Genomic DNA, 14,013 nt, shown 5'->3' with positions numbered 1-14,013 from the left:
TCTCTGTATCTAACCCCGTGCTGTCCCTGTTGGCAGTGTTCGATGGGGACAGTGTAGAGACAGTTTCTCTGTATCTAACCCCATGCTGTCCCTTCTGGCAGTTTTGGGTGGGGACAGTGCAGAGAGAGAGTTTCTCTGTATCTAACCCTGTGCTGTCCCTATTGGCAGTGTTGGGTGGGGACAGTGCAGAGAGAGAGTTTCTCTGTATCTAACCCCGTGCTGTCCCTGTGGGCAGTGTTGGATGGGGACGGTGTAGAGAGAGAGTTTCTCTGTATCTAACCCTGTGCTGTCCCTGTTGGCATTGTTGGGTGGGGACAGTGCAGAGAGAGAGTTTCTCTGTATCTAACCCCATGCCGTTCCTGTTGGCAGTGTTGGATGGGGACAGTGTACAGAGAGTTTCTCTGTATCTAACCCCGTGCTGTCCTTGTTGGCAGTGTTGGATGGGGACGGTGTAGAGAGAGAGTTTCTCTGTATCTAACCCTGTGCTGTCCCTGTTGGCATTGTTGGGTGGGGACAGTGTAGAGAGAGTTTTTCTGTATCTAACCCCGTGCTGTCCCTGTTGGCAGTGTTGGGTGGGGACTGTGTAGAGAGAGTTTCTTGGTATCTAACCCCGTGCTGTCCCTGTTGGCAGTGTTCGATGGCGACAGTGTAGAGAGAGTTTCTCGGGATCTAACCCCATGCTGTCCCTGCTGGCAGTGTTGGGTGGGGACTGTGTAGAGAGAGTTTCTTGGTATCTAACCCCGTGCTGTCCCTGTTGGCAGTGTTCGATGGGGACAGTGTAGAGAGAGTTCCTCGGGATCTAACCCCATGCTGTCCCTGCTGGCAGTGTTGGGTGGGCACAGTGTAGAGAGAGTTCCTCTGTATCTAACCCCGTGCTGTCCCTGTTGGCAGTAATGGGTGAGGACAGTGTAGAGAGAGTTCCTCTGTATCTAACCCCGTGCTGTCCCTGTTGGCAGTGTTGGGTGGGGACAGTGTAGAGAGAGAGTTTCTCTGTATCTAACCCCGTGCTGTCCTTGTGGGCAGTGTTGGGTGGGGACAGTGTAGAGAGAGTTTGTCCGTATCTAACCCCGTGCTGTCCCTGTTGGCAGTGTTCGATGGGGACAGTGTAGAGAGAGTTTCTCTGTATCTAACCCCGAGCTGTCCCTGTGGGCTGTGTTGGGTGGGGACAGTGTAGAGAGAGTTTGTCCGTATCTAACCCCGTGCTGTCCCTGCTGGCAGTGTTGGGTGGGGACAGTGTAGAGAGAGTTTGTCCGTATCTAACCCCATGCTGTCCCTGCTGGCAGTGTTGGGTGGGGACAGTGTAGAGAGAGTTTGTCCGTATCAAACCCCGTGCTGTCCCTGCTGGCAGTGTTCGATGGGGACAGTGTAGAGAGAGTTTCTCTGTATCTAAGCCCGTGCTGTCCCTGTTGGCAGTGTTGGGTGAGGACAGTGTAGAGAGAGTTTGTCCGTAACTAACCCCATGCTGTCCCTGCTGGCAGTGTTGGGTGGGGACAGTGTAGAGGGAGGTTCTCTGTATCTAACCCCGTGCTGTCCCTGTTGGCAGTGTTGGGTGAGGACAGTGTAGAGAGAGTTTGTCCGTAACTAACCCCATGCTGTCCCTGCTGGCAGTGTTGGGTGGGGACAGTGTAGAGGGAGGTTCTCTGTATCTAACCCCGTGCTGTCCCTGCTGCCAGTGTTGGGTGGGGACAGTGTAGAGGGAGGTTCTCTGTATCTGACCCCGTGCTGTCCCTGCTGCCAGTGTTGGGTGGGGACAGTGTAGAGGGAGGTTCTCTGTATCTAACCCCGTGCTGTCCCTGCTGCCAGTGTTGGGTGGGGATGGTGTAGAGGGAGGTTCTCTGTATCTAACCCCGTGCTGTCCCTGCTGGCAGTGTTGGGTGGGGACAGTGTAGAGGGAGGTTCTCTGTATCTGACCCCGTGCTGTCCCTGCTGCCAGTGTTGGGTGGGGACAGTGTAGAGGGAGGTTCTCTGTATCTAACCCCGTGCTGTCCCTGCTGGCAGTGTTGGGTGGGGACAGTGTAGAGGGAGGTTCTCTGTATCTAACCCCGTGCTGTCCCTGCTGGCAGTGTTGGGTGGGGACAGTGTAGAGGGAGGTTCTCTGTATCTAACCCCGTGCTGTCCCTGCTGCCAGTGTTGGGTGGGGACAGTGTAGAGGGAGGTTCTCTGTGTCTAACCCCGTGCTGTCCCTGCTGGCAGTGTTGGGTGGGGACAGTGTAGAGGGAGGTTCTCTGTGTCTAACCCCGTGCTGTCCCTGCTGCCAGTGTTGGGTGGGGACAGTGTAGAGGGAGGTTCTCTGTATCTAACCCCGTGCTGTCCCTGCTGGCAGTGTTGGGTGGGGACAGTGTAGAGGGAGGTTCTCTGTATCTAACCCCGTGCTGTCCCTGCTGGCAGTGTTGGGTGGGGACAGTGTAGAGGGAGGTTCTCTGTATCTAACCCCGTGCTGTCCCTGCTGCCAGTGTTGGGTGGGGACAGTGTAGAGGGAGGTTCTCTGTATCTAACCCTGTGCTGTCCCTGCTGGCAGTGTTGGGTGGGGACAGTGTAGAGGGAGGTTCTCTGTGTCTAACCCCGTGCTGTCCCTGCTGGCAGTGTTGGGTGGGGACAGTGTAGAGGGAGGTTCTCTGTATCTAACCCCGTGCTGTCCCTGCTGCCAGTGTTGGGTGGGGACAGTGTAGAGGGAGGTTCTCTGTGTCTAACCCCGTGCTGTCCCTGCTGGCAGTGTTGGGTGGGGACAGTGTAGAGGGAGGTTCTCTGTATCTAACCCCGTGCTGTCCCTGCTGGCAGTGTTGGGTGGGGACAGTGTAGAGGGAGGTTCTCTGTGTCTAACCCCATGCTGTCCCTGCTGGCAGTGTTGGGTGGGGACAGTGTAGAGCGAGGTTCTCTGTATCTGACCCCGTGCTGTCCCTGCTGCCAGTGTTGGGTGGGGACAGTGTAGAGGGAGGTTCTCTGTGTCTAACCCCGTGCTGTCCCTGCTGGCAGTGTTGGGTGGGGACAGTGTAGAGGGAGGTTCTCTGTATCTGACCCCGTGCTGTCCCTGCTGCCAGTGTTGGGTGGGGACAGTGTAGAGGGAGGTTCTCTGTGTCTAACCCCGTGCTGTCCCTGCTGCCAGTGTTGGGTGGGGACAGTGTAGAGGGAGGTTCTCTGTATCTAACCCCGTGCTGTCCCTGCTGGCAGTGTTGGGTGGGGACAGTGTAGAGGGAGGTTCTCTGTATCTAACCCCGTGCTGTCCCTGCTGGCAGTGTTGGGTGGGGACAGTGTAGAGGGAGGTTCTCTGTATCTGACCCCGTGCTGTCCCTGCTGCCAGTGTTGGGTGGGGACAGTGTAGAGGGAGGTTCTCTGTATCTAACCCCGTGCTGTCCCTGCTGCCAGTGTTGGGTGGGGACAGTGTAGAGGGAGGTTCTCTGTATCTAACCCCGTGCTGTCCCTGCTGGCAGTGTTGGGTGGGGACAGTGTAGAGGGAGGTTCTCTGTATCTAACCCCGTGCTGTCCCTGCTGGCAGTGTTGGGTGGGGACAGTGTAGAGGGAGGTTCTCTGTGTCTAACCCCGTGCTGTCCCTGCTGGCAGTGTTGGGTGGGGACAGTGTAGAGGGAGGTTCTCTGTATCTAACCCCGTGCTGTCCCTGCTGCCAGTGTTGGGTGGGGACAGTGTAGAGGGAGGTTCTCTGTGTCTAACCCCGTGCTGTCCCTGCTGGCAGTGTTGGGTGGGGACAGTGTAGAGGGAGGTTCTCTGTATCTAACCCCGTGCTGTCCCTGCTGGCAGTGTTGGGTGGGGACAGTGTAGAGGGAGGTTCTCTGTGTCTAACCCCATGCTGTCCCTGCTGGCAGTGTTGGGTGGGGACAGTGTAGAGCGAGGTTCTCTGTATCTGACCCCGTGCTGTCCCTGCTGCCAGTGTTGGGTGGGGACAGTGTAGAGGGAGGTTCTCTGTGTCTAACCCCGTGCTGTCCCTGCTGGCAGTGTTGGGTGGGGACAGTGTAGAGGGAGGTTCTCTGTATCTGACCCCGTGCTGTCCCTGCTGCCAGTGTTGGGTGGGGACAGTGTAGAGGGAGGTTCTCTGTGTCTAACCCCGTGCTGTCCCTGCTGCCAGTGTTGGGTGGGGACAGTGTAGAGGGAGGTTCTCTGTATCTAACCCCGTGCTGTCCCTGCTGGCAGTGTTGGGTGGGGACAGTGTAGAGGGAGGTTCTCTGTATCTAACCCCGTGCTGTCCCTGCTGGCAGTGTTGGGTGGGGACAGTGTAGAGGGAGGTTCTCTGTATCTGACCCCGTGCTGTCCCTGCTGCCAGTGTTGGGTGGGGACAGTGTAGAGGGAGGTTCTCTGTATCTAACCCCGTGCTGTCCCTGCTGCCAGTGTTGGGTGGGGACAGTGTAGAGGGAGGTTCTCTGTATCTAACCCCGTGCTGTCCCTGCTGCCAGTGTTGGGTGGGGACAGTGTAGAGGGAGGTTCTCTGTATCTAACCCCGTGCTGTCCCTGCTGGCAGTGTTGGGTGGGGACAGTGTAGAGGGAGGTTCTCTGTACCTGGAGGCAGTCTGTGATCGCTGAGGGTGGTTGTCCCCACTGAAGGAGCTGGAGGGACGTGGCGACACGTCTATTGTTCGTTCACAACCACAGCACAGTCTGTGGGATCTGACACGGAGCCGAGGTGCCATTGGAAACGCAAGTCTCACTTTTACGCAGCGAGAAAGGGCTAATAACAGTAACCGCGGGCCCCCTGCTCACTGCCTCATGAACCCTGCCGTTAAATGCGTTCCATGTTGATTCTGGATCGGGTGTGATGAGCTGCGATGCCACCCACAGTTACATGGACATTGGTGCATGCAGTGATGGATCAGGAAGTGGAGTCCATATCCCAAGCAAAGTCAGTGTCCTCAGAGGAGGCAAGTTGGGTTGGAAGAGGCAGCTGGTTCTGCTCTAGATACAACGTGTTGACACATTCGGAGCTGGGTCCAGACAGTAGAAACTACACGGGGCTCACTCCACACAGTCCCTCACCCTGCTCCTAGCACTGGCACTTACCCGGATTCCTTCGATTCGCTCTGTCACCACGTATGCGTGGCGCATGCCAATGAGTGGGACATTGACTCCTGCCATTTCCCCCAGTGCCCGAGCCCAAACACCTGAACAGAACAGAGTCAGTCAGCAACACAGCAATGATGGTAAACCCTGCTCTCTGCTGGCCACACTGCAAATAGCACCTTTCCTCACTTCCAAGGATGTGGTCTCAAACAGGGATCCTTAAGCAGTAATGCACCTAGATTACAGCACAGAGACAGGCCACTCTGCCCATTCAGGACATGCTGCAATTCAACACTGCTCAAGATATTTGTCCAATCCAATTTAGTCATCCTGCTCCACCTCCCTTAACCAATTTTTCTTTACTTTATCCAAGTTGGGTCTGCATTTTAATGAGCATTCTGAAAGGCCGGGAAACCTGACCATCACACTGAAGCTTCGCAGGATCAATAACTGCCACAGAATCACTTGATCCAGGCTGATACCCACACTGTAGTACTAATGGAGTGTCAGAGCGTCAATACTGACAGAGCGTCAACATCGAGAGAGAGCCGCACTGTCGGAAGGTCAGTGCCGAGAGAGCGCCGCACTGTCGGAGGGTCAGTGCTGAGGGAGCGGGCACTATCAGAGGGTCAGTGCTGAGGGAGCACCGCACTGTCGGAGGGTCAGAGCTGAGGGAGCGGGCACTGTCGGAGGGTCAGTGCCGAGGGAGCGCCGCACTGTTGGAGGGTCAGTGCTGAGGGAGCGGGCACTGTCAGAGGGTCAGTGCTGAGGGAGCGGGCACTGTCGGAGGGTCAGTGCCGAGAGAGTGCCGCACTGTCGGAGGGTCAGTGCTGAGGGAGCGGGCACTGTCGGAGGGTCAGTGCTGAGGGAGCGGGCACTGTCGGGGGGTCAGTGCTGAGGGAGCGCCGCACTGTTAGAAGGTCAGTGCTGAGGGAGCGGGCACTGTCAGAGGGTCAGTGCTGACGGAGCGGGCACTGTCAGAGGGTCAGTGCTGAGGGAGCGCCGCACTGTCGGAGGGTCAGTGCTGAGGGAGTGGGCACTGTCAGAGGGTCAGTGCCGAGAGAGCGCCGCACTGTTGGATGGTCAGTGCTGAGGGAGCGGGCACTGTCAGAGGGTCAGTGCTGAGGGAGTGGGCACTGTCGGAGGGTCAGTGCCGAGAGAGCGCCGCACTGTCGGAGGGTCAGTGCTGAGGGAGCGGGCACTGTCGGAGGGTCAGTGCTGAGGGAGCGGGCACTGTCAGAGGGTCAGTGCTGAGGGAGCGGGCACTGTCGGAGGGTCAGTGCCGAGAGAGCGCCGCACTGTCGGAGGGTCAGTTCTGAGGGAGCGGGCACTGTTGGAGGGTCAGTGCTGAGGGAGCGGGCACTGTCAGAGGGTCAGTGCTGAGGGAGCGCCGCACTGTTGGAGGGTCACTGCTGAGGGAGCGCCGCACTGTCGGAGGATCAGTGCTGAGGGAGTGGGGTCTGTCGGAGGGTCAGTGCTGAGGGAGAGCTATACTGTCAGAGGGTCAGTACTGCATGTTTTGAGATCTTGCTGTGCACAAACACGCTGCCATTTTTCTGTACATTGTCAAATGAAACTTTTGTGAAGTTTTTAATTGGCTGTGAAGCATTTTGATATCTTTCGATGGGAGGTTTAATCTGTGTGTGATGCAGACAGTGCTGTGGAGATTTAGAACTTGATTTCTGTCCCCCTGTATCCCAGCAATGAGTGGTAGAAACTACAGCGTGCATGGATACCCTCAGTACTTTCACAGCGAACTGCTGCTGTGCCCCTGGTGTTTGCTTTCTCTCACCTGCACAGTTAATCACACAAGTAGTCTGTATTGTTCCACAGTCAGTCTCGACCCCCGTGACCCGCCTGGTTCCATAATGATCGACCTTCACCTGGATCCCTGTCACCGGACAGTTCTCAATCACCTGAATCAAAGGATGGAGAAACAACAAGTCAGTTACCAGAGCACAGAGAGAAATCTAACCTCAGACCAGGGCCCCGTGACCCCGACCCTGAAATCACGGATGGTTAAATCACTGAAAGGCAAAGAGAAAAATATGATGAGATTTTCTATATTTACACTTCTCAGTGCAGTAATCAGGAACAATCCTGAGCCTGCCAATGTCTAAATAGATTCGCAGCTAAAACAGGAGAGAGTTTTTGTTTCATATTCAGTCGTTTCGTGATTGAATGAACAGCACAGCTTTCCCAGGACCAAGCAAGCTGCGGAGGAAGCCAATCATTCTGTGCTGCCTTCTGTGCTATTCCATCAGGTTACAGCAACTCGATAGTGAGCAAATTCAATTCTTTTCATCTCAGCTCCCCCCCCACCGCCCGGTCTGTCCTGTTGTCCATGCCTTATCAAATTCCCTAATCAGTTCCCCAAATCGCCGATACTTGAGCCCTTAGTAAATTGTAACAATACGATTCCCGTTCCCAGGTCAAACTGGTCTGAGATATTGAGGATACACCTGGAGTCTTGGGATTCATCATTTCCAACCTGACACTATCCCGCCTCCCCGACACTATCCCGTCTCCCCGACACTATCCCGTCTCCCCGACACTATCCCGTCTGTGACACTATCCCGTCTCCCCGAAACTATCCCATCTCCGGCAATATCCCGTCTGTGACACTATCCCGTCTGTGACACTATCCCGCCTCCCCGACACTATCCCGTCTCCCAGACACTATCCCGTCTGTGACACTATCCTGTCTGTGACACTATCCTGTCTGTGACACTATCCCGCCTCCCCGACACTATCCCGTCTCCCCGAAACTATCCCGTCTCCGGCAATATCCCGTCTCCGACACTATCCCGTCTCCCCAACACTATCCCGTCTCCCCAACACTATCCCGTCTCCCCGACAGTGACCCCCTCTCCGACAGTGGCCCCTCACTCTGACAGTGGCCCCCTCGCCCCGACAGTGGCCCCTCGCCCCGACAGTGGCCCCCTCGCCCCGACAGTGGCCCCCTCGCCCCGAAAGTGGCCCCTCGCTCCGACAGTGACCCCCTCGCCCCGACAGTGGCCCCCTCGCCCCGAAAGTGGCCCCTCGCCCCGACAGTGGCCCCTCGCCCCGACAGTGGCCCCTCGCTCCGACAGTGGCCCCCTCGCCCCGACAGTGGCCCCCTCGCCCCGACAGTGGCCCCTCGCCCCGACAGTGGCCCCTCGCTCCGACAGTGGCCCCTCGCTCCGACAGTGGCCCCCTCGCCCCGACAGTGGCCCCTCGCCCCGACAGTGGCCCCCTCGCCCCGACAGTGGCCCCTCGCCCCGACAGTGGCCCCTCGCTCCGACAGTGGCCCCTCGCCCCGACAGTGGCCCCTCGCCCCGACAGTGGCCCCTCGCTCCGACAGTGGCCCCTCGCCCCGACAGTGGCCCCTCGCTCTGACAGTGGCCCCTCGCTCTGACAGTGGCCCCCTCGCCCCGACAGTGGCCCCTCGCCCCGACAGTGGCCCCCTCGCCCCGAAAGTGGCCCCTCGCTCCGACAGTGACCCCCTCGCCCCGACAGTGGCCCCCTCGCCCCGAAAGTGGCCCCTCGCCCCGACAGTGGCCCCCTCGCCCCGAAAGTGGCCCCTCGCTCCGACAGTGGCCCCCTCGCCCCGACAGTGGCCCCCTCGCCCCGAAAGTGGCCCCTCGCTCCGACAGTGGCCCCCTCGCTCCGACAGTGGCCCCCTCGCCCCGAAAGTGGCCCCTCGCTCCGACAGTGGCCCCTCGCTCCGACAGTGGCCCCCTCGCTCCGACAGTGGCCCCTCGCTCCGACAGTGGCCCCCTCGCCCCGAAAGTGGCCCCTCGCTCCGACAGTGGCCCCTCGCCCCGACAGTGGCCCCTCGCTCCGACAGTGGCCCCTCGCTCCGACAGTGGCCCCCTCGCCCCGACAGTGGCCCCTCGCCCCGACAGTGGCCCCTCGCTCCGACAGTGGCCCCTCGCTCCGACAGTGGCCCCCTCGCCCCGACAGTGGCCCCTCGCCCCGACAGTGGCCCCCTCGCCCCGACAGTGGCCCCTCGCCCCGACAGTGGCCCCTCGCTCCGACAGTGGCCCCCTCGCCCCGACAGTGGCCCCTCGCCCCGACAGTGGCCCCCTCGCCCCGACAGTGGCCCCTCGCCCCGACAGTGGCCCCCTCGCCCCGACAGTGGCCCCTCGCCCCGACAGTGGCCCCCTCGCTCCGACAGTGGCCCCTCGCCCCGACAGTGGCCCCTCGCTCTGACAGTGGCCCCTCGCTCTGACAGTGGCCCCTCGCCCCGACAGTGGCCCCTCGCTCCGACAGTGGCCCCTCGCCCCGACAGTGGCCCCTCGCTCTGACAGTGGCCCCTCGCTCCGACAGTGGCCCCCTCGCCCCGACAGTGGCCCCTCGCCCCGACAGTGGCCCCTCGCTCTGACAGTGGCCCCTCGCTCCGACAGTGGCCCCCTCGCCCCGACAGTGGCCCCCTCGCCCCGACAGTGGCCCCTCGCTCCGACAGTGGGCCCCTCGCCCCGACAGTGGCCCCTCGCTCCGACAGTGGCCCCCTCGCCCCGACAGTGGCCCCTCGCCCCGACAGTGGCCCCTCGCTCCGACAGTGGCCCCCTCGCCCCGACAGTGGCCCCCTCGCCCCGACAGTGGCCCCTCGCTCCGACAGTGGCCCCTCGCTCCGACAGTGGCCCCCTCGCTCTGACAGTGGCCCCTCGCTCCGACAGTGGCCCCCTCGCCCCGACAGTGGCCCCTCGCTCCGACAGTGGCCCCTCGCTCCGACAGTGACCCCTCGCTGCGACAGTGGCCCCTCGCTCCGACAGTGGCCCCCTCGCTCCGACAGTGACCCCTCGCTCCGACAGTGGCCCCTCGCTCCGACAGTGGCCCCTCGCTCTGACAGTGGCCCCTCGCTCTGACAGTGGCCCCTCGCCCCGACAGTGACCCCTCACTCCGACAGTGGCCCCTCGCTCCGACAGTGACCCCTCGCTCCGACAGTGACCCCTCACTCCGACAGTGGCCCCTCGCTCCGACAGTGACCCCTCGCTCCGACAGTGACCCCTCGCTCCGACAGTGGCCCCTCGCTCCGACAGTGGCCCCTCGCCCCGACAGTGGCCCCTCAATCTCACAGTGACCCCTCGCTCCGACAGTGACCCCTCGCTCCGACAGTGGCACCCTCGCTCCGACAGTAACCCCTCGATCCGACAGTGTGGTTCAATCTGACAGTGGCCCATTTTGCTGAATGGTCCCCAAGCTGTAACACTTCTTCTATTACTAAATACCTAACACAGTCTTTCCCAGGGACTATATAATTCCCACACTCCCAAGCTGATCGAATGAAGCAGCGTGGATCCCTGTTCTGGCTCAGAGTCATTCCGTTCCTTTTTGCTCGTGTGAAGCATCTTTGGATGATTTTTTGTTAAATAAAGTGCTCTCCCTAATAGCAGTGTGTGCCTCCAACACTCCGTGGACTGCAACCATTTGTGAAGGCTAAATTGGATCTTATTCACATCCTGTGCCATGTGGTCTATTCCCTGCTCCTTCCACTGCTTCCAAAGCAACAAACTAACCACAACTTACACTGAGGTTCAGGAACTTGCTTTTGCAAAGAGTAGCTTTTCCCCCTGATCCCGAGGTTGGAAAACAGTCCTGTTCCCAGTTCAGTCCACAATCACACAAAGTAAAAGAGAAAGCTACAATCTGAAGACTATGAACACTTTGTCATAGAGTTAGGGCCTATTACAGATGGCAGAAACCCAACATCATCTTCATGCCAGACGGGATTGATTCGAGTGGAGAGCAATTAACTCACCGATGCACCTCGAGCTGTGGCAGCTCGGGCCAGGGTGGAACAGGTTCCAGCTGGGTCCATGGTACCATCAGTTGGCACATACAGTGTACCACACAGATCATCCACATTCATCAAGGGATAAAGGTCCTTCGTTTCTGCCGGGGACAGCACAAAAGACTCAATCCCATAGACTTTGCCGAGCTATAATGAAAGGAGAAAATTATTAAATCTTAGTTGGTGTAAACCACACACACACTGACTCTCACTGGGTACAGTCCCACACACACTGACTCTCACTGGGTACAGTCCCACTCACACTGACACTCACTGGGGTACAGTCCCACACGCACTGACTCTCACTGGGGTACAGTCCCAAACACACTGACTCTCACTGGGGTACAGTCCCACACACACTGACTCTCACTGGGGTACAGTCCCACACACACTGACTCTCACTGGGGTACAATCCCACACGCAATGACTCTCACTGGGGTACAGCCCCACACACACTGACTCTCACTGGGGTACGGTCCCACACACACTGACTCTCACTGGGGTACAGTCCCACACACACTGACTCTCACTGGGGTACAGTCCCACATACACTGACTCTCACTGGGGTACAGTCCCACATACACTGACACTCACTCGGGTACAGTCCCACACACACTGACCCTCAGTGAGGTACAGTCCCACACGCACTGACTCTCACAGGGGTACAGTCCCACACACACTGACTCTCACTGGGGTACAGTCCAACACACACTGACTCTCACCGGGGTACAGTCCCACACACACTGACTCTCACCGGGGTACAGTCCCACACACACCGATTCGCACTCGGGTACAGTCCCACACACACAGTGACTCTCCCTTGGGTACAGTCCCACACACGCTGACTCTCACTAGGGTACAGTCCCCACATACACTGACTCTCACGAGGGTACAGTCCCCACATAAACTGACTCTCATGAGGGTACAGTCCCACACACACTGACTCACACTGGGGTACAGTTCCACACACGCTGACTCTCACTGGGGTACAGTCCCACACACACTGACTCTCACTGGGTAACAGTCCCACACACACTGATTCTCACTGGGGTATAGTCCCACACACACTGACTCTCACTGGGATACGGTCCCGCACACACTGACTCTCACTGGGGTACAGTTCCACACACAGTGACTCTAGCTGGGGTACAGTCCCACACACACTGACTCTCACTGGGGTACTGTCCCGCACACACTTACACTCACTGGAGTACAGTTCCACACACAGTGACTCTAGCTGGGGTACAGTCCCACACACACTGACTCTCTCTGGGGTACAGTCCCACTCATACTGACTCTCACTGGAGTACAGTGCAACACACACTGACACTCACAGGGGTAGAGTCCCACACACACTGACTTTCACTGGGGTACAGTCCCACACACACACTGACTCTCACTGGGGTACAGTCGCACACACACACTGACTCTCACTGGGGTACAATCACACAAACACACTGACCCTCACTGCGGTACAGTCCCACAGACATTGACTCTCACTGGAGTACAGTCCCACACAGACTCACTCTCACCGGGGTACAGGCCCACACACACTGATTCTCACGAAGGTACAGTCCCCAAGGATTCTGACTCTCACTTGGGTACAGTCACACACACGCTGACTCTGACTGGGGTACAGTCCTACACACACAGACTCTCACTGGGGTGTAATCCCACAGACATTCACTCACACTGGGGTACAGTCCCACACACACTGACACTCACTCGGGTACAGTCCCACACACACTGACCCTCACTGAGGTACAGTCCCACACACACTGACTCTCACAGGGGTACAGTCCCACACACACTGACTCTCACTGGGGTACAGTCCAACACACACTGACTCTCACCGGGGTACAGTCCCACACACACTGACTCTCACCGGGGTACAGTCCCACACACACTGATTCGCACTCGGGTACAGTCCCACACACACAGTGACTCTCCCTTGGGTACAGTCCCACACACGCTGACTCTCACTAGGGTACAGTCCCCACATACACTGACTCTCACTGGGGTACAGTCCCCACATACACTGACTCTCATGAGGGTACAGTCCCACACACACTGACTCACACTGGGGTACAGTTCCACAGACGCTGACTCTCACTGGGGTACAGTCCCACACACACTGACTCTCACTGGGTAACAGTCCCACACACACTGACTCTCACTGGGGTATAGTCCCACACAAACTGACTCTCACTGGGATACAGTTCCACACACAGTGACTCTAGCTGGGGTACAGTCCCACACACACTGACTCTCACTGGGGTACTGTCCCGCACACACTTACACTCACTGGGGTACAGTGCAACACACACTGACACTCACAGGGGTAGAGTCCCACACACACTGACTTTCACTGGGGTACAGTCCCACACACACACTGACTCTCACTGGGGTACAGTCGCATACACACACTGACTCTCACTGGGGTACAATCACACAAACACACTGACCCTCACTGGGGTACAGTCCCACAGACATTGACTCTCACTGGGGTACAGTCCCACACAGACTCACTCTCACCGGGGTACAGGCCCACACACACTGATTCTCACTAAGGTACAGTCCCCAAGGTTTCTGACTCTCACTTGGGTACAGTCACACACGCTGACTCTGACTGGGGTACAGTCCTACACACACAGACTCTCACTGGGGTGTAATCCCACAGACATTCACTCACACTGGGGTACAGTCCCACACACACTGACACTCACTCGGGTACAGTCCCACACACACTGACCCTCACTGAGGTACAGTCCCACACACACTGACTCTCACAGGGGTACAGTCCCACACACACTGACTCTCACTGGGGTACAGTTCCACACACAGTGACTCTAGCTGGGGTACAGTCCCACACACACTGACTCTCACCGGGGTACAGTCTCACACACACTGATTCGCACTCGGGTACAGTCCCACACACACAGTGACTCTCCCTTGGGTACAGTCCCACACACGCTGACTCTCACTAGGGTACAGTCCCCACATACACTGACTCTCACTGGGGTACAGTCCCCACATACACTGAATCTCATGAGGGTACAGTCCCACACACACTGACTCACACTGGGGTACAGTTCAACACACGCTGACTCTCACTGGGGTACAGTCCCACACACACTGACTCTCACTGGGGTATAGTCCCACACACACTGACTCTCACTGGGGTACTGTCCCGCACACACTTACACTCACTGGGGTACAGTGCAACACACACT

General features: G+C 58.2%; 1 protein-coding gene across 5 annotated transcripts in view; it reads right to left on the bottom strand.

Moving 5' to 3' along the window:
- sardh (sarcosine dehydrogenase) overlaps positions 1–14,013 on the bottom strand; it is a 135,077-nt gene that overhangs the window by 51,953 nt on the left and 69,111 nt on the right. For all 5 annotated transcript variants that reach the window (XM_059638237.1, XM_059638236.1, XM_059638235.1 and 2 more), the window contains 3 exons: positions 10,748–10,927; positions 6,797–6,920; positions 5,005–5,105 (listed from right to left, as the gene is read on the bottom strand). In XM_059638237.1, coding sequence (XP_059494220.1) covers positions 5,005–5,105; positions 6,797–6,920; positions 10,748–10,927 — 405 coding nt within the window. The remainder of the gene's footprint in view (positions 1–5,004; positions 5,106–6,796; positions 6,921–10,747; positions 10,928–14,013) is intronic.

This window comes from Stegostoma tigrinum, chromosome 29 (assembly GCF_030684315.1).
Source record: "Stegostoma tigrinum isolate sSteTig4 chromosome 29, sSteTig4.hap1, whole genome shotgun sequence".
NCBI lineage: Eukaryota > Metazoa > Chordata > Chondrichthyes > Orectolobiformes > Stegostomatidae > Stegostoma > Stegostoma tigrinum.
This window is presented reverse-complemented; position numbering and strand designations above follow the sequence as displayed.